The 22,320-nt window shown below is 38.1% G+C and overlaps 1 protein-coding gene across 1 annotated transcript; it reads left to right on the forward strand.

Moving 5' to 3' along the window:
- Window positions 1-15,934: 15,934 nt before the first annotated feature.
- On the forward strand, window positions 15,935-19,920 carry LOC147865289 (tetraspanin-8-like). Its single transcript, XM_087318064.1, has 2 exons — window positions 15,935-16,490; window positions 19,255-19,920. Exons 1-2 carry the CDS (start codon window positions 15,990-15,992, stop codon window positions 19,609-19,611), a joined length of 858 nt encoding a protein of 285 aa, XP_087174190.1. The 5' UTR covers window positions 15,935-15,989; the 3' UTR covers window positions 19,612-19,920.
- Window positions 19,921-22,320: the final 2,400 nt, after the last annotated feature.

Consider the following 22,320-nt stretch of genomic DNA (forward strand, 5'->3'; position numbering starts at 1 on the left):
ACCGAGCTCCCTGGAGACGTTCAATTAGATCATCAGCCTGGGGCAATGGATACGAATTCTTGATCGTCACTTTATTCAAGCGTCGGTAATTAATACACATATGCCATGTGCCCTCTTTCTTTTTAGCCAAGAGAACGGGTGCACCCCATGGAGATTTACTATAACGTATATAACCCATTCATAAATAGTCCTTGAGTTGCTTAGATACCTCATCCTCTTCAGATAGACTTAAGCGATAAGCAGGTATACTTATTGGTGCAACACCAGGTACAATATCTATACAATGGTCTATATTACGTTTAGGAGGTAAGCCATATGGTAGTTCACTCGGAAAAACATCACGAAAATCATTTAAGATTTCATCAAGTTGTTGTTCAAAATATGTTAATTGAACCGAGACATTATTGATATTGTAAACGTGAATATCCAGATCAAGTACACAATAAAATAGAGTAGAACAAGACAACTCGGATATTGATGGAGAGGAAACAATCGAGAGGGATTGTTTTTTCACATTGAATAAAATGAGTACAATCGTTCAGTACAAATGTTATTGAATGATGAACCCAATCAATAAATAAAGAAGAGTTTGTATTATAAAACCAGGGATAACCCAGTATTACATCAATGGTACAAAGATCCATTACATGGAAGTCTACTTCCTCTATATAAGTATCAATAGAAATTCCTAATGAATGAATCGCCCCATTGATGTATTGTACTCTTCCATCAGCCAAGTGCACCGTATAGGTGTGATCACTTACGGTGGGTTGGATTCCCCATATCTGAACCAAACGATCATTGACAAAGTTGTGTGAGCTTCCCGAATCAAATAGAAATTGTACGGGAGATCCATTGATATACCTATTTGCACGTAGTAAATCATTGGGACCCAATACATAGTGAGGGAAAGAACATTGACAATTACTTAAATGATGTGTATAGACCTGAAGGACATTAGGAATCTGACCTTTCTGGTCTGCAGCTTTAGCTTTGTTGTTGTGCTATTTCCGTTGGAGCTTTCGACATTGTTCTTTTGTATGACCCTTCTTTTTACAGAATACGCAAAAAGGATGTTGTCACTTACAATCGCGATCCATGAATTCATTGGGTGTCTTGCATTTCCCAGCGAATTGCGACTGCTTAGTCTCGGGCGCTTCATTGGGTTTGTTATTGTCCTTCTTCGATGTGCGTTGATAGCGAAGAACTATTTCAACGGCCTCTTCGAAGGATTTTGAATCCTTATCATGCACTATCCAATGATAGTCTGAATTGGGGATGCCATTGACAAAACAAGCTATTAACCAATTGTCCCCTTCTAGACCCGATTTTTGGATTTGGGTTCTAGCATGGTGGACATAGTCTTCTAGTGAGGAAAACTTCCTACTTGAGAGGTTCATTAAAGCTTGTGCTGCCTCGATTCGAGAGGGAGGTTGCAGAAATTAGCCCTTGAAAACTGTGACAAAATCTGTCCAGGTATCGGGCAATTTCCCCGAAGTACGAAGCCCACGCCACCAGGCGGCGGCCTTACCCCCTAGTTCTCGGCCGACATATGCAATCTTCGTACTATCTAGCGTGGGATAGAGCTCAAAATGAGACTCCCATCGGCCCAGCCACATGCAGATTGCTTCTTCGGTTCTTTCCTTTCTTTCTCCCGTAAATGGGTTAACGACAAACGATGGTTCACCCTGTCACTCATCAGGTCTATTAGTCTCATTTTGTAGACTAATGACACGTGCCTCAAGAGCACTTTGAGATTGCCAAAGTTCGGTCATATGTTGAGCGATGAAACTAAGGTATTGGGTTATTTGCGAAAAATACATCTCAGTGGACATTTGTCTAGGAGGATTCCCTTGAGTTCCTTCCGCTTGAGCGGATGAAATCGGGTCGTTATTTTGAGCCATTAAATGATCATTATTTCTAGAAAAGAAATAGGATAAGGTTAGAAAGATAGTCATAACATCATGTCGTGATGTAAACATATCATGGGTGAACATTAATCGATATCATTATCTCACGTCAATACCCCTCTAGACGTATGAGATGAGGTTCAAGATCAGGTTACTATGGTAACACAAAGGTGTTTTAAAAACCATGGGGGTGACAAATAAATGTCTTTCCCTTATCTCTATATCGATTTTTTTTCATGGTGGCTCCCCGAGGCTCAACCATGTATGTTCGCGTCATGAATAGTTTATACACGAAAAAAAATGTTAACAATAAACTATGTTTCTGTGCCCACATATGTGGTTTCGGCTCTTTAAGTCCTATTACAAGGACCCCGAAGCACACTTAGAACTCACGTCTAAATATGTGTTATATATAATAGTCATATGTATCAACAATGTTGTATGGTCTGGGTCATATTTGAACTCGAGACCTCTAGAACAAATGCATTAAACACTTGAGCCAACCAAGTAAGTTGCTCTTCTTGAATCTTTAATGTTTCATGCATATAAGAGATATGCGAGGCATTTGCCCATATATGTTTTTTTAAAAGAAACATATATGTCAAGAGTCCTTATTTCGCCCTCATTTACTACAACTATGTTGGTACGTTACCTAACCTCAAGTCTCGTAATTACGATGGCATACGCCAAAGTGCAACCTAATGGTCAAGCCAAATGAGCCCTCTTTTCATAGTAGGCCCACGTGGCCCATCACATGGTCACGTCATTACGAATGCCTCTCGTAAGAATGATCTCATGGTGGCATCGTATCCATGTAATGAGGGAGGGATGTTGGATACGTGTGTCATAGGAGCGACCTCACATGAAGTGGGTCAAGCCCTACGTACTCAACATCATTATGACTATAAGCGTTTCTTTACGTAACGAAATATCGAAGTCACCAACAAGGATTTCAACAATAAAAAATTGTTGAAAACAGGGATGGTGACAATGCTATTCTCACAAAAATGTGAGGACGGCCACCAAGATCCTTTCCCCGAAAAGGAAAACATTTGATTTAAAATCACGTAATAACTTATATACACATGTATATTATCACATATATACGATCAACTACATATACACGTGACCACATATGCCTATATTAAACAAATCATTATATTTAATAGCCAAAAATGACGTAATCGAGGCATATACCTCTACGCACACGAGACATCCAAAAATAAGGGTTAATCGTAATACGCAATTGAGGTATTGACCTCTTACGCATACGAGACCAAACGCATATCATTTACAATGAATCGAGGTATTGACCTCATACGCAAACGTAACATATGTTTGTGAATGTAATACACAATTGAGGTATTAACCTCGTGCACATACGACACTCATCACATATTCAACATATGTCAAATGAGGTATTGACCTCGTGCACATATGTAAACGTTTTATATAACCAATTAATTACCACTACAACATCATTGAATCTATAAAAAAAATTACATATTAACCATACACATGATTAAATTGGGAGAAGAAAGAATAGAAAAAACAAGGAAGATTACCGAAGTTCTTTTGTTGATCGTTGTCTGGATCAAGGCCAACCGCACATCGATCGATCGCCATCAATCAAGAACACAAAACACAACAAAAGAAACATTAGAAAATGAGCTCGGATACCAACTATTAGAGACATAGACTAATGTAAGCATGAGATAAGGATAGAAAATAGATAAATAGATAGAGAGGAGAGAGAGAAAGAAGGGTGTCGATCCACCCAACCACCCCCGAGCGAAGGGATCGAGACGGACTCGAGCCTCGATCAGCGTCCCATACCACCGTCGTGGCATCGAGTCATACCTGGTGCTGGCGCGCTCGCTACAAGAGTTGACCCACCAAAAGACAGAGTCTCGATGTAGTCAACCAACTCCTGAAATGAGGGTAGTTAGGCCTCTATTTATAGCGATACCCAAGGCCCCCAGCCATGTTCACACTTGGCCTAATGGGTTGTCTCAATCCCGAGGATTAAAAGTAATCCTTTCCTTCTTTACACTCTCGTTTTAACCCTCACACTTATCCACATGTATAGATTACTATGGTAAATTCTCATCACGGGATATTATATGGTCATGCCCATAACAATCACCGCTTATGTTGATCCGCTGCACCAATCATGGAATCAAGTACTCCCATTTGCGGTACATGCTTACAACACTTCAGTTCAAGTATCAATTAGGGTGAGTCCATTTCGAGCATTGTATGGTAGGGATCCAAGACTTCCCCTAGACCCACAGGTTGTGAAGATACACACCAATCATTGATGCAACGTCATGGTGGTTATACTTGCAATCCAACATTCCTCTCCTCCGACGGGCACTCCAATACAACCTTAATAAGGCACAACAACGTCAAAAGAAACATTTCCACGCCACACATCATCTAAGTGAATTCGAAATTTGGGACCCAATTAGGGTTTATTACCCTATCCACCGTAAAGGACTTTGTGAATCTTTTATGCATTGATGGCTTAGTCCCTATCAGGTAACACACCACATCAAAACTAACACCTATCGCCTACGACGAATGGATACATCATCACAAATAATTGCACACATTTCATGGATTAAAAAGATACTTGAATCAAGCACGCAGGTCCTTCCATCAATTGCAAGCAACGAAGCAACACAGTCCATGGTTTCCCCCAGTTCGGTGAACCACGCAGTCGCAACACAATAGGAGAAGACACATAGTTGCAATAGGAGAAAACGCACCTCCCCCAGTTCGGTGAACCACACAGTCTGCAACGCAATAGTAGATGTTCAAACACTCTGATTTACATTTTGGGAAAAGGGGAAAGTCAAAAAGCTCCTTTTTTATCTCTAAGAGTCTCGCCTATTTGGGCTATCTGGTGGGAAAAGCCTAAAACATTGGCTTTCATTTTCTCAAAGGGGGAGGTGTCATGTATCGAGACCGAACCATGCTGGTTCGGTCCCAAGTCGAACCAATACACATCAAGAAAGTGTCATAAACGTAACTGAATGACATGAATGTATAAATAAGGTTAATGGTTAATGGAAAAAGGAGATAAATTTGGGTTCCAACGTGTACATTACAATACTATTCAGTGTTTATCATAACATGAAGAAGGCAAATAGATTGATCTAACATTAAACATAACATGAGATAATCTTTTGTTATATAAGTTTCAACTCTATAAAAACATTATGATGTTGCAATGTCTTTTGTTGCATTTTCTTAAAAGTGGTTTGGTTTGGATTGGTTTCAAGGCCAAAAAACCAAACCGAACCGAGCCCATCGCTAGCAAGCACCAAGGCAATGGTATAGAAAATTCAACGATTTTATACAATCGATTGGATTTTCTCAGAGTGATGGGAACCATTTCCTCTATTCAAAGAATGCCCTAGATGGGTCGCCCATCTTCCTCATCCTCTACGTGGATGATATGTTGCTCTCCGACCGAAATGCTGAAGAGCTTGCCAAACTTGTTCAGCAACTACGGTTGAAGTTTGCTATGAAGGACTTGGGTCCTACAAGACATATTCATGAAATGAAGATCAGTTGGCATCGCGATCAAAGATTGTTGTTCCTGTCTCACGCAGACTACATCCGAAGAATCCTAGAGCGATTCAACATGTAGTTGGCTTGATCTTTTTTGACCCCGCTACTTGCTAACCTTCGGTTTTGTCATAGAAACTGCCCGACATCCAGTCCAGAGGAGGATCACATGAAGTCAGTATCGTACGCACCGACTTTTGGCTCCTTCATGTATGATATGGTTGCGACATGACCAGACATATCGCATATGGTAGGAGTCATAAACATATTCATGCACAATCCCGGACGACCACACTAGAACGTAGTGAAGCATATCTTCAGACTTCGACATCCACTTCGGATCGAACGAAACTTTGGGCTTAGTGTTACTCATGGGCTGGACTAGCCGCTAACACAGGGTGTCCTTCCGGATCATTTCACCAAAGGGGTGATTATGGGGTAAGGATCCGACTCCAATTTGATCGTAATCGGCACCTTCCGGATCGATTCCAAATAGACAATCACATATGGTTGATTACACGCGTAAGATAAAGACAATAAGCACAACACGGAATTGACAGATACACAATAGTAACAAAACTCTCTTATATTAATTCCGCTCTCAGATACATCGTTCTTTAGATCCTTCTATAGGTATCCGGTTCTATTTACAAAACGGTGCCAAACCGGCAACCAGCTACGAACCGGTTCGGGTCCGGATCGGTACATCCTTTCCGGATCCGCTCGTTCCTATTATCATTAAATACTAAGTTTTAATAATTACGAAACCGGCCCTCCCCCTAACTACTTTTCATACTCTAGCCATCGGCCAACACTTAGTCAACTATACTGACTCGAACTTTGCCGGTTGTCTGGACAGCCGAAAGTCAACATTTGAATATCTTTTCGAATTCGGGCATGGAGCTACTCATGGAGGTAGAAACTTCTAGAGCATATGGCTACCTCGACAACTAAAGCTGAATATGTAGTTGCGTCCAACACGGCTAAAGAAACACTATGGCTCGGTCAACTGGCCTACATGTTTTGGCTAGCCGACCCGAATTCGGCATCGATCATCTTTAGCGATAACCAGGGAGTTGTTGCATTGGCGAAGAATTTGGTTCATCATAATGCCTTGAAGCATATCGAAGTTCAATATCGTTTCGTTTGGGATTGCGTGACCAAGGGAAATCTTGGCTTGGAGAAGGCTTCTACAACCGACAATGTTGCGGACAGGATGATGAAGTGTCTTTCACCGACCAGTTTTGGTCGATTCGGCAACTAATGGGTGTGGAGATGATTTTGGCTTGGCCAATTTGGGAGCAGACAAGAGTACAACAGACTTCAACCCAACTACAATAAAAGTTGTAGTATATAATCATTTTGTTGTATCTGTATCTTGTCTCTTTTATTCTTACAAATTCTTTTGTAATACACCCATTACAGATGAGTGTCAAATACGGTAACATAATGGATGTATTCACATTAACCCATTGGACAAACTAGATTAGGTTATTTTTGTAAATAGCATAAAGGGCATTTGACCTAGTTCGGTTAGTATATAACCGACTTTGTAACTAGTTTGTCCAATGGGGTAATGTGAATACGTCCATTATGTTACCGTATTCGACAAGATGTAAATTACATCATAACAAATGTCTATCACCAAGTGACTAAATCCATAAGGACGGTTGACTTAACAAAAAACCATAAGAAATTTGGTTGGCCGATCTTGTAACCATGAAGGGGAGGTAGAACTTAACGTCCTACCGAACTTATGGTTGACTATCATCCCCTAAAGTCATTAGTTGGAAACATCCATAATTCGTAATGTTATGTCAAATGAAACCAATTTAGGGCTATCCCATATTCACCAACAATTATGGATAATGATGTTAACTCTCATTATTGTATCTAGTATTACTAGAATGTTCATGTTATTCATTATTTCCAGGGGAGTTAATCTAGTGTAATTACCTTGAAACTTGGCTCTTAAGGCATCTACTAGGTATGTTGATCTTCAAACATTTCGTTATGGACCCCATTACTTTAATTTGCGGTGTTGTCGGCATAGGTTCTTTCCATTCTTGTTCAATCTTAGAGATTAATAGTCATTGTAAAAATCGTATGGCCCCGTAAATGCCAATCAACCAAGGTTGCTATTCAATTTTTTACAAGTAAGTATTGCTTGAATCAATGTTATGCTTTGTAGTTACAGTCAATTAAACTAATTATTGAGTGACTCTAATAATTGTAGTACCTTAACAAAGTCTAAAAATCTCCTAGATCGACCCTCAATTACATCTGCCATCTCTTTACCCCTAAATGAAACAAAGTCATGTTTAAATTGGGAGTGAAGTCTCTCCTTTTCATGAAATCATAATCATCAAGAAAACACAAGTGATTCCTTTTTCAATGAATTACAATGTTATGTCTCTTTCCCTTGGCTCGGTAGTTTCCACCACAACATCAAAGCTATGAAATTGAGAGAACCAAGGTTTGATCCTTGCCATGGGCTAGGCCATGTCTTATAGATCAAAATTATTCTCCCATGGACATTAAAATTATTTCTCTCTCGAACTTGCATACTTCTTTCTCTTTTTTCTCCTCTCACTTAGAAACTCACTCGCTCCTTTATCTTGTTTCTCATTCCTCTTCTTCTTCTCTCACTCTAATATTTTTATTGCTATACTCTATTGAGGTAAGTACTTTTGGTCACTCTTTCCATTCATTAACCTCATAGGATATATTTTTGGAAATAGAGTAAATGTATGGCATCATGCATTGTAATTCTTATGTATGTCATATGAATAAGACTAGTCACAATATGTAGATGCATCATTGAGAAGTTATATTCAAACATGTCAACATTATGTGCAAAAGACATTAGTTCGACTAAATGTAAAGTTCCCATACTTGTGTCTCTTTAATGCAACAAAATTATTAGGTCCATGTCATTATGACCCTGATGATGTTATAACTTATAAGGGATTCAAATGCAAAAAGATGGTTGGAAATTTTGAGTTCTCATTTACAGCCAAATATTGTTGTCAATGTGTTCTCTCGAGATAAACTATGCAAAGGCTTCTCAAGTAAAACTCTATTATTTTATTGATATGTGGTGTTTGAATTGGGAAGGTTACACCATGCACAAAGCTTGGCATATATATATATTCCAAAAAATTCTACTTCCATTAGTTAAGAAAAAGTACATAGGATAATATACAACTCATATGTTACAAGCCACTTTGCAATGGCTACAAGAAAACATCATGTATAAATGAAGCAACAAAGCCTCATCACATAATTACTCGACAAACTCCCCTCAACATGAGCCTCACACAACCCACATTCAGCAAAGACACCCTCCAATCTCTTCACAATTCAGCACCTACCTCTATGTTTGGTACCCTAGGAGGAAACAACCACCTGAGTGGCTCATAAGTCCACTTTGCATTGCCATCCACCATTTGTAGCATCAAAGAACCTCTCCATTTAAGAAGGAAGTGGTATCTAGCTTCTTCACTCGCATTAGAGGGCCCCTAAAGGCTGTCAACCTTTCCTTGTAACGTAGAAATCATATTAAACCAAATCATCATTAAATTCTTAGCCAATGGGGTTTGCTTCCCGATAAACGACACCTTGCACCTAGATACCCACACTTCCCAAACAGTAAGACCAACCACTAAAAACCAAATATCTACGTACCATTCCTATATGTAGAATGAACCTCCTTGAGCTGCAGGTTGAACTGTTCCATTCACCAGCTTTAAAGAAGGACTATTTCCATTCCACCCATGAAACCATGCAACCGATGCAGTAGCTAACCAAACAACTGTTGCACTTGATACTTGAACTTCAACCCTGCATCAAGCCAGAATTCTTAAGCTCCTCGTCCAAACTTCTTGGGCTCGCAGGCAGCTCCATAAACAATGTGCTATGTCCTCCACACTTGCTCCACAGGCCTTGCAATTACTCATGCCATCCCTTTTCCCCAGCCACTCTCCGATTGGAACAACCTAATGGGTGATTAACCAAAAAAACACCTTGACCCTCTCGGGGAGGGATGAGTTCCATATCCTAATCCTGGTTTTATCCACGAAGACCAAGTCGACAACTACATGGGTCCATTTGTTGACACACTTCTCACAATGCAAGCATAAATGTCTCCCCAAGCAAGTTGAGTGGTCAACAAAACCACATGATTTACCTTGTTCATCCCCCCACATATATTCTGCAGGATCCCATTCTAAACACTCGAAGTGGCTTCCCTTCGACTACATACAAGATCCAATCTTTCTCAACCTCATCGACTGATGGATTCACCTTCCATTTCTTACCGTCTCGTACCACAATTCTAATCGGGAACCAACGAGCACCTACAACTATTGATCCCAACTGGATGATCTTCCCATTCTTTCCTATACCCTTGGCATTGATAACTTTTCCGACATCATCACATTGTTTGAACCATTCACCCTCTTCCCCATTACTAATAGGAACAGAGTAAACAACTTTATCGACTAGGTCAAGCATCTTCCTACCATTTCTGAACTTTCCCACGTCTTCATATAGTTTATCCCGATTACTAGGGGACAACTGCATCCAATTTGCCATTGACTGAATCCCAACACCATGTAATATAGCCCATAGCATACCCTTGCTTTCGCCAAACATCTTCCCCTCGGTCGACTTTAAAGTCTCGTTCCACAATAGGGGTTAGTGCATCCATTCAGCATTAGTACATGGACCTATACGACTAAGATGCCCACGGAGCATACCCCACGCCTTCATCACTGACATACATGTGCGATCAGCCAACCGATTAGATTTCCTAAGCTTTAAGTCCATACAAAATAGCCATGATTTATGTGGCTTCCAATGCCCACCTAGTCGTGGACTCCAAAGGATGCGCCTATTTAAAATCAACGTTTTCCATAACTCATTTCCGGGCAGCAAGCTCCTTACCAATACCTTACACAACAATGATTGACTTTGTACTCCAGGGTCGATCAATCCTAAACCCCCCTTACTTTTGGGAAGAATCAACGTAGACCATGATACTTTAGGTGTTGTGTTGTCTTTCCTATTCCCAGCCCATAGAAAGCCCCTGATACACGCTTTAACAATATGAATAGCATGCCTGTCACATTAGTTGGCAGGACCATGTGCTCTTGTAGCTTGCCATATATTTTACAAATTGAAGGGTTGTCATGGTAGATTCCTTAATTTGATGAGTCTGTGGCAACCTATTTTGGTTATAATATTGTTGATTATGAATAAAGTTTTCAAAGCAGAATGTCAAGAAGGATATCAAAAGAAATACATAGAACATCTAGATTTCCTTATGTGAGTATAATTGAATGGCCTTGAAATTCATGATACTCGATGGGATTATGTGTTTGAATTTAGAAAGATGAAAATTTTCGAAAGGCTAATTAGATATTAACGAGGATGGAGAAATTTTATTTTTTGCCATTTCATTGATAGTAAGAATAATTTTGAAAAAGTTATTACTCATTGGGTTTACAAAATAAAACATGATGTAGAATGGTTTTTCTAGTAAGTATAAATCTTGATTAGTTGTAAAAGTTTCACACAAATCTATGGCCTTGGTTTTGATGATACTTTTATACAATTGCAAACATACCTAGTATTAGAATAGTTGGTGTGAGAGTAAGGTTAATTGATGTCAATTTTGCTTTTCCAAATGGTGATGTCACACACTACGTATTATGATGAGTGGATATCTACAAGGGGTATGCAGGCCTACAAGTAACAATATGCACAAGTTGAGAGTAACTCTCATAGTGGCATCATGCATGTGCAATTGATAGAATTGCACTTACTGAAGACTACCATTCATATCAAGAGGATATTAGTATAATTAATGCATGATCTTTAGGATAATGTACTATCCCGTTGTCGGAATTTGTGCAACCCCCTCATACATCAAGACTTAAATTCAAACAAAAGCATTTTACTTAACCTTTGTTTCCCCAACATTATTAGTATACAACTTTCATTTGATGAGAGACAAATGTGACATTATCTTTTATGTATCTCTAACTCTAGCTACTAAGGGTTCACATCACATCAATGAACAACTAGCACACAACCCACATACACTCATATAGGACAAATGTGGGTAGGTCTAACACCCCAACAATGCTCAGAGTTATTGATCAACACTAAAAATACCAATGAACATCAACAACTCTTCATAACCATGGAACAACAAAAGATCATGCAACTACCACCCTCTCAGCAAGCAACCAATGGATATATTCATAAATCTTCTAGTATGCCGTATTTGAACCCAAGTTGTCCAAAGATAATGATATTCAATACACTAGCCACTATAACTCTATGCATAAGCTCAACATTTACTCAAACATAGAAAGTGGTAAGCTAGTACGTAATTGCATGTGTGTTCTCAAAAGGTTATATACAATTGATGCATCAAGAAAACTAGATATACAACATGCATGTTCATAGTGGTTGCACATAAATTGTATAGGAAAAGTAGTAAATTTTATCATTCATGCAAAATATACATGTGCAGGGGATGGGTAGGGCCGAACAACTCTTCAAAGTATGTTATCTGAGGGTTTACAAGTAGTGCCACTAGGATGTCACAAATAATACGATACGAATAGACTAACAGAGGCCTTAAAATAATGAAAGTTGACATTGTGCCCATTAAAACACATCATCAACATTATTCTTGATACATTTAAATATACTCCTATAAACCATCACACTAAGTAATTATCCTTGTTGGGGCAAATATTCATTTATCGAAAAAGTGATACTTCAATGTTCTTTAATTGGCTCCAACGATGACAAAAATACAATGCATATTCTCCCTCTAGAAGATCGTATGGTTTGGGACCTGGGTAACATGTTTTCGCACTTTAGTGCATGTTCTACGCTACATGACTATGTGGTTGCTTCATGTTTTTATATCAATGCTTTATGGCGAACATTAGACTTGAAAGTAATTTTTACTTGAATCCCCCGTTTACCTTACGCCTCCTCCTCTTGTTCTATGGGTTTTTCCAACACATGCGCTCTCACATATTTCACCCACCAACTCTTGCAAATAATAACCATTCACTTTATGCTTCTCATGTCCATGTCATCATGTGGAGAAACAATCTCCCTGCTTTATTATTTTAGTGCAGGGTTATTTACTAGATTAGTTACACATCATCTCGAGTTTTCGTATTTTGTTCTTTGAATTGAGTACGCATAAGTATACCAAACACAAGTCCATGTGCAACGATTTATAAGACCCATATATCTTGGCTATAGTTCCGAGAGAGATCCTAAGGCACATGCATCCTCCACATGCAAAATACATATCATCTTCAAAATATGAGCGTAATGATATATTTAAGTCTAGCATCATGGCTATAACCACCCCAACCTTGCACCACATGGTGTCTAGTAATTATGTTATAATCCAAGTCAATGAATGAAATGCACAAAAAGGGCTTGGTATGCATCTCAATGTTTTAGTACACTTCAAAGCACGTGTGTTGGTATAAATTGGATCAAAATAATGTTGTAGGGATCTTCTAATTGGCTCCTTTAATGACATTGTAGTCTTATAGGTTCAAAATTCAATGTGTTGCGCATTCTTTCTCTCCTTTCCTAGGTGAGTAGTCTAGGATTAGATTTGGTAATGAATATTCTTTTAGAGTACAAATTGGTAGTCATAAAAAATTAGATTGATTACTTCAAATTGGTAATTGAGAAAACATAGATTGAATACTTTATTGCACCACCAACTCTCATGTAGCTCTATTAGATTTATGTTGATTGCCAATCATTTGATGCATAAACTAGTAATCCTTCATTAATAATTGGATATATGGTTAGACATTAAGTTGTCTCGTGTAACTCACAACTATAACATGATTAGTAAAAACTCGGGGTCTTTGGATATATTCATGTGGTTACTTTACAATTTCTTTATAAAAGGCAATGTTTTCATCTATTGGCTTGTGGAAAGCAATTTATAAAAGTAATTATCAAGAGAAGAGTATAAGGTCATTGTTATCGTAATGAAGTGAACTTGTTGATCCTTTTTTTTTAAGGCACCGTTCATTTTCAACTCTTGATGATTGCAATTGACCTTGTTAAAGCCATTTTCTTAACAAAAGTTGCATTAGCTAATGTTAGTTTAATGTTCTTAACGTAAACATACAAATCTCTTTTACAATGAACTACCTAATGATTAAAATATATGAATTCATATTTTTACGGTGGACGATTTCAATGTGAGAATATAAATGTTTTCTTAGAACAGATGATTTCAAAATGTAAATATAGATGCTTTTTATAGCAATCGTAACGTTAGGCCAAATTCTGAAAAAAATGAGGGAATGCTTTTTACATCAAACGTAACATTAGACTCATGACCTTAAGGTTATAAAGTGTAAGGCTCAGTACTATGTTTATGATATATATCAAGCATACGAAGATAAGTTTTCACATTGTCCTTGAGGAGGTAATGTCTTTATTTATCAATGTGTTCAAAGATATACCGTATACAATGCACATTAATATCAAAATGTTTATCCATTCACTAATTAATAATGGAGATACGCGAGGCTAATCACTTCACCTATCTATCATGTACCCATTTTGTCATACTTAGAGGTGGAAAATAAATATACATTTCCAATGGTAGAAATATACACATGTAAAGAATGTAATAAACCAATCCATTAATTTCTCTACATGGCACATACATGCACAAGAATGTTGGAAGTTGTCTTATTAATGACACGGCCAAATCTGTTGTGGTAGCTAACCTTGGGTTGAATTCAAGTAGCATATGGGCAACATATGAAATGGTGATTGTATAATCCCCAAAAATATAAATATGATAAAAGACCATAGTTCTAGAGAAACAATTGGGGCAGTGTAGGTTGTAGCCACTATAATTTGACCATAAAGGAGTAGAAACTCAATAGCATAGCCACATAAACAAGAACTAGTGTCAATGGTTAGGTTAGTTTACAAACAATTTCCCCTTGATGCTATATTTCCTTTTGAAGATTAACTCTGTTGTGTTAAGAGTTTATATGAATGATATGACTTCCTTAATATTTTATCGATAAAGCTTTGCATGAATGATCTTTCATGGGCAAAATATTTAACTTCCTACATTGCTCAACTTCTAGATGAGGAGACTTATTTTGTAATGAAAGTTAACATGAAGGAGTTTGTCAACTATGCATTTCGGTTATGAAGACACGACTTGAGCTCCCAACGTACAACTTACAATGTGCAATGGAATGAGCCTCGAGGATAGAAAAAGCCTTAAACTTTTTGAAATCGCAACACTTTCCCAAAAAGCAGCATAATTGGACGAGTGAAAAGATATTGGTAGCCGACGCAAACTTGTTGCAAAGTCCTTTTCATGAGTTAGGTTATCGTTCTAGCGCACGAATCAGGTGAAAAAGAAAACCACAATTGCGAATCATTTTTAGTGTGCTAACTTCTTGTTCCAACGTGATATGATGGAGTGAGAGAGCATGTCGTATCATTGACCCTTCTCTTCCGCCCCTCTCTATAAGAGTATGAAGAGCATTTTTTGCGTAGACACACACATATGTGCGTAAATGTGTGTCTACGTATATACATACATACATTACATGCACACACACACACACACACACACACACACACACACACACACACATACATTAATTACATGCATACACATGCACACACACACACATATACATACATACAAACATTTATATACATACACACACACACACACACACACACACACACACACATACATACATACATGCATGCATGCATACATACAGACATTTATATACATACACACACATACCTACATACATACATACATACATGCATGCATACATACATACATACATACATACATACATACATACATACATACATACATACATACATACATACATACATACATACATACATACATACATACATACATACATACATACATACATACATACATACATACATACATACAGACATTGATATACATACACGCACATACATACATACAAAGTGGCATGAGAAAAGAAGTGTATAGTATACTACCAAATACCATGGTCTCTTTTTTCTTTTTTGGATGTATGTATTTACTGTTTGTTTTTAGATAATACATTTTGTGTATGTATGTATGTATGTATGTATGTATTGATACAAACATACATATACATATATTTCTTTTGAATTGGTCAGGACTCAGACTCACCCTCAAAAACAGGGCCCAAATCGTCGTTCATCTTCAGGGCTTTTAATTTTGAGGGCTGTCTCCCCTGTCTCTTTCTCTTCTCCATAGATCAGAAATCATCAGAGAATTCTAGAGACCAATTCAGATTAGGGCTTAGGGTTGCGCATCTATATGCTTACTTGAAGAGCAAGGATTAGAGCAGCAGCATAACCTCAGATCTGACCTCCACCTCCATTTAGCACCACAAATTGAGGCACACCAAAAGAAAGATCATGAGGTTCAGCAATGTCCTCTTGGCCATAGTAAATGCGGTAACCAGTTTAATTGGCTTAGCTCTTCTGGGAGCCGGCATTTGGGCTGCAGTCCAAAAGGGGGGCCACTACAGGGAGTGCCTGAAGGCATTCCAATGGCCTCTCATTATAGCTGGTGCTTTCATATTGCTTGTCTCTCTGTCTGGTCTCTGGGGGGCCGTGGGGCGATCCAGGTGGTTCATCGGCCTCTACCTGGGTGTCCTTGTGGTGCTCATTCTCGCGCTTATAGCGCTTACTGTGCTCGGGATCGTGATGTGGAAGAAGGGGGGAGGGCATCCCGTGGCAGGCCATGGATTCAAGGAGTATGAGCTCCAAGATTACTCCACTTGGCTCCAGCGCGAGGTCACTGCCAAGGCCGGCAACTGGAAGAAGATCCGCCAATGTCTAGTGGATGCCAAGGTGTGCAAGAGCGTCGCGAAGTCCAAGTCCATCACGGAGTTGGACTCCATGTCTGCAATTGAGGTTAGTTCTCTCTCTCTCTCTCTCTCTCTCTCTCTCTCTCTCTCTCTCTCTCTCGCATTTGCACATAATGTACTAACCAAGAGCCTAGGAGGATTGTCTCATTCTTTTCCATTTGCACATAATGATGTATGTAACTAACCAAGAGCCCAGGAGGATGGTCTCATTCTTTTTCATGTGCACATAATGTACTAACCAAGAGCCCAGGAGGATTGTCTCATTCTTTTTCATGTGCACATAATGTACTAACCAAGAGCCCAGGAGGATTGTCTCATTCTTTTTCATGTGCACATAATGTACTAACCAAGAGCCCAGGAGGATGTATGGAGAAGAGTATGAGGCCTGACCAAGGACACTTTACACCCCCGATGTGAGGCATGATGCCTCACTTCCTTCAAGAATGTTTAATCCTACCCTCGATCCCTCAATTTATGAGCCTCATACAACTCCTCCCAAGTTTGTAGTACTCACCATCTACTTACTTGTTTGGGCATTATTAGGAGCAAATTTTTTATAAGCTGGACACCCCACCCTCATAGGTCATGAAACTCTCGGAGTAACACATTGAACAATCCCATTGGCCTTGTGACTCCGTCTCTCTCTCTCTCTCTCTCTCTCTCTCTCTCTCTCTCTCTCTCTCTTTCTTTCGGAAGATGTATGCCCCCCCCTCTGGCAATTCAGTTTCCAATGTGCCTTGATTTCCCTTCCCTCATGTTTGCTACAATGTACCACATTTGTCTCTTGGTTTTTGTTTTTTCAGACGAGACTATTCACTGACTTCCATCATATGTGGATACAATGCTAAAACCATGTTATGAGCCTTCGTAGATGCGCATACAAGCGGGAAGTGAAACTTGGTGCCCTTAGTCCTCTAGGGCTGATTGCCCCCCATTGGCATGCTCACCTACATAAAGAATTGGCCCTTAATGTTAAGTCCTAATCCACAATGTGAGGTGCATGGTCAGTATAGGTCTAATACTTCTTGTGCCAATTTTGTCCTGTATTTCTTAGCTTTTTCTATAATGTCACTTGACCCAATGCAAACTCATTGAATAAAATTAAAGTTTCAATGTTTTGGATCCAACTTTATGTTCTTGCTCGTCATTGATCTCTCGAGTCTCTACCCTTTTGTCCTGTTTTCCATTAACTAACAATACCAATCTTCAAGATAAAGCTCATGTTGATTGTAATTACTTTTGTATCATTGTACACTACATTAGTAATACTTGATGATTATTCCATGTTCTCTCTGTCAGGTGTAAGCTCTTGTTGTCAATCTTCATTATTTTTAGAATGACATTATAGGTGATGCCACAATGTTTGAATCTCATTCATCATAGATTGCAATTCACAATATATTTATTTGGAACTTACTATGAATAAAGAAGGATATAACGTTTCATTCCCTATGAAGTGTACACATTAGATGTCACTAATGGCTCCGCTAAGATCAAGTATTATTCCTGCATTAATGGAGACCACATGCACAACATCCACTTTGTTTTGCCACACCATATTACCTACCTAAATGCCAATGTGTAAGTGTGTTTATATTAATTGGGAAAAGGAGATGTTTAAAATCATTTGTGAGGGATTGTCTTAGAGTTGTAGACGTAAGGCATTAGGAGGCCTCAAATTATAGAATACGATGTATGAATGAAAGAAAGTATCTATCTGTATATATATAAACAAAAGCATTTAAACAAGGGAGAGTGCCTCTGCTTTTGTTTACAAGCTTTACATTGCTTAACTTTTGAGACCCATTTTTAATAACTTCCTCACAATGATAGCTCATATTTTTAATTAGAGTAGAATTTTTATTGTACCCTAGTATTGATATATTGAGCATATTAACTATTTTAAATATCATACAAGTGGAAAGTTTGCCAAGGGAAAAGTACAACCATCTTTGACCACAAGTCTGCATGGCTTCACCAAAACTATGAGAAGCTATTATCTAGAAACATTTCCATTGACAATATATGTTGCCTTTTAATTTAAGCACTGCGTTGGAACTTAGGAGTTTGGTTTCATTGTCATGTTGTGAATAATCATGAAAAGTGTTAAATAACGATGGAACGTGCATTTCCATGTGGGTAGTTTGTCAATTCTAAATTATAATGATGCATTTTAGGGTGGTGGGGTCCATGAATTAATATAGGTGTGCATTTTGTAAAAGGAATTTCTTTTTGGTAAAGGTAGAGTAGAACGTCAAATCCAAGGTTGGTTGATCAAATACATGGATTTAAAAATAATTAAAAGACCTTCACCAATGGTAGTCCAAAATTTTGAACTCAATGATAGATTATAAATGAAAGGAGTTTAGATAGAAAGATATATGCATTTTTATCTAGACACTTGATACATGAAGCTTAAGGGGAAATGAAGTCTGAGGATGTATGAAGAAAGATTGATTGGAAGCCCTTGTGTGGGAGATGGCAAGGGGGTCACAACCATGTAATCATGGTTCAATTTGATGTAAGGAATATAAAAAAAAACAAAACATTATCTTCAAAATTTCCCTTTACACAAAAATCTATAGCAACAAGATGCAAATTGCACAGCGGACTTTGGGGGAGTGTGAGAACTTAAAGCACTAAATATTCTACTTGAGCTGCCTAACCTGAAATATAGAATAATCACTTTCATTCTTAATTTGCTTTCACTTCATTTATTAATTTTTCTCATCTAAAGAGGCACATTATTTGTTGGAGAAGTTAATCATAAAAATGATTAAGAGTTTTTGTTATTATTCGTTGATTTGCAGTCCGGATGTTGCAAACCGCCCACGGCATGCAACCTGACATATGTGAGGGGAATCGAATGGAGTTCCGGAAAAGGCAGCAATACAACGACAGATGGGGATTGCAAGCTTTGGAGCAATGACACCTCTACTTTATGCTTTGATTGTGATTCATGCAAAGCCGGTGTGTTACAGAATGTAAAGGACGATTGGAAACAAATCGCCATCATCGATGCAGCTCTTTTGGTCTTCCTCCTCCTAGTCTTCTCGATTGGATATTGGGCCTTCCACCAAAGCCGCGATGACGATGATGACTATGATGACAATGTTGGAAAGTACCCCCATCATTCGGGTGGAGCCTTCTATGTCCAGAAGGCCTAGTCCCTCTAGCCTTCACACCAAGTTATTAGCCAATTTTTTTGGTATGGTTATTGCGAAGATCTATTCTAAATCCAATAACAGTTTCTTTTGTTAGGGTAAAGGGATCAACACGACTTCCACTTTGGCCACTATACCCTAGATTGTTGGGTTGATTCACCATCTTCACTCCTTTACCCATATTGTCTTTCTTCAATTGTTGTCTATATTATATTGTTTCCCATATGCTCATTTTTTTGTTTCATATCATCCCATTTTTTCAATTATTGGTATGGGTTTAACTTCTTTTCTCTTAATAGTCATATTTGTTTATTTGTTGTCTTTGTGTGAAGATTTTGTAGCGGCCATGCTCCGGGAATCGCCCATACATAAGTAACCATGCTTTGAGTTTGATGTAAGACATTTTTAAAAACTTTGTTTACGCTTCATTTTCATATAATCAATTGTAGCACTAATCACGTATAGACATGCAATATTTGTAACCTTTAACCTCTCTTTACTTCTTCTCTTTCTACAACCAATCAAACAAAATGTGATGTATAATCAAATTAGAATGCTTTTTTTTACATTGTCCCAATATTCAATGTTGATTATGGTAACAAACATAGGTGAGAATCAAAGCCCTAGCCCACAATCTAAATGGAAATTAGACATAGGTCTATTTAGTATCTTTCCTTTAGAGGAGTTCCTCGAAGATCTAGTTTTTCTATACACTTCACTCTCCACACCTTTCCGGGATATTGGCATTTGTACAACATGTCCAAGCTACCTACAATCTATGAAGAAAGAGGGTAGTGCTAGATGTGAAAAGGAAAGCTTTCTAACCCCATCATGTGAAAGAACAAATGAAAAAATCACTTTACTCTAAGGGAAGCAAAAAAGCTAACTTTTTGGCTCTTCCCACATTTCTTCACTTTCCCAACATAAGGTTAGAGCTTTCTCATTAATCTCTCTTCTGATCCTCATGGCATGCCAAAGTACTTGCTTTCCCCCTCAAGTCTTTAGACTTGACTTATTTTTGTTTGATTATTATTGATGGAAGTGTTTGTAACAAGATAGAATGGTAGAAGAGAATAAAAAACAAGAGAGAAATAAGGGTAGAAGGTAAAGAGAGAGTAGGTGAATCAAGTTATAGACAATGTTTGTATGAGATGGCTATGACACGTGTTGGTGTCTATCTAGGGCGTTGTATTGTAACCTTGTCCTGTAGGATTCGTCAAGTGGGTGTGAGGTTTATCCACCAAGATTTGTGGTTGCCTTTGTAGGTGTTTGTAATCCCTTCATTGAGTCTTCAAACATTAACATGATTACCATGCAATCATCACTTACGGTTTAGCATTGGTTAGTTATGAAGAACGTGGATTCCATGGTGGTAGCAATGGTTCGTTGTTAATCTATTTCGGCCTAGGGCCGGGACCATGAATTTGTCTTGTCTCGAGGTCCAAATTGTGTTGCATGAGGCGTTGGTCATGATGTTGATCACAAACACTTGTGATCACCAATGTTTCAAGTTAATCTTAGAGTGTGATGATCATCACCATTGCATCTTAGATTGCCATGGCTCAATGCAGGCATGGGTGTGCTTTGTAGGGGAGGTATTTGTTGTGCAACCACATAGGTATGCAAATGTTTCAACAATATGTAGAGTATATATATTGAAGGGTGTCTTGATGGGATGGGTATTCATGGAAATCAATCTCTTCGGATTTTGGTATAGATATACCATCTTCCTAGGGTTTTGCCATCATTCTTACTATCGTGGATCAATTCAATAAGGTGACACGTTTCCTTCCATGCATGAAGACTATCATTAGTTAAGAGACAAGAAATATGTTTACGTTTAGGCATCGTGGTCTTCTAGATAAAATCAACAATCATGAGTCATAAATCATCTAAAAAATTTGTAATTTCTTGCTCAAGTCTCAACAAGTCATTATCTACAAAATAATGCTTAAATTGAGCATACAAATTAGACATTTGAAAGAAACAATGACATGATTAGGTTCACTTGCATTTTGCAAAGTTCAAGTACAATATGTCAATTCATTGGGTTCACTTCTTGCATTTTGCAAAGTTCAAATACAATATTTCAATTCATTGTGTTCACTTCTTGCATTTTCCAAAGTTGAAGTACAATAATTAAATTAATTGGGCTCATTTCTTGCATTTTGCAAAGTTCAAGTACAATAATTCAATTCATTATTCTATAGGATATACTCCAATTTTTACAAATGCAGGATATCAACCTGTTTGGACGATGCTTAAACATCCAAAAGTATTAAGAAATCTCATTGGTGGCAATGATCCATTTCATCCCAAGAAATTGAATTGTAACTTCCCACAAAAAGTATTAAAAAATCTCATTGTTGAAGATTATCTATTTCATTCCAAGAAACTCAATTTGAACTTCTTGTCTTTTGTATAATATTCAAGCCACAAAGAAGAAGGCTACAAATCACCATCTTCTTGACTCCTCACTATAGGAACCTATGTTTTGAGTTAGAGATCTTGTATGGCCATTGCAACATAATGTGACGAGCATCATGCCATGTCACAATTTGGATTATCAATGTCTTAGTCTATATGTGATAATAAGTTAGGTCAATGACATTACATTTCATCTTGATCTCCATCTATCTATACATGCATGTCCACCTAATGTTCTATGTCCTATTGTTGGAATCATATGATTCTAGCTCCATTTTCGAGTTC

This window comes from Azolla caroliniana, unplaced genomic scaffold (assembly GCF_043228905.1).
Source record: "Azolla caroliniana isolate FFs.n. ecotype wild unplaced genomic scaffold, voAzoCaro1.0.p SCAF_4, whole genome shotgun sequence".
Lineage (NCBI taxonomy): Eukaryota > Viridiplantae > Streptophyta > Polypodiopsida > Salviniales > Salviniaceae > Azolla > Azolla caroliniana.

Excerpts from the sequence above, each read along its gene's own strand:
- LOC147865289 (XM_087318064.1), top strand. The coding sequence starts at position 15,990 with ATGAGGTTCAGCAATGTCCTCTTGGCCATAGTAAATGCGGTAACCAGT. Across the intron at positions 16,491-19,254 it reads ACTCCATGTCTGCAATTGAG|TCCGGATGTTGCAAACCGCC; the intron begins GTTAGTTCTCTC and ends GTTGATTTGCAG.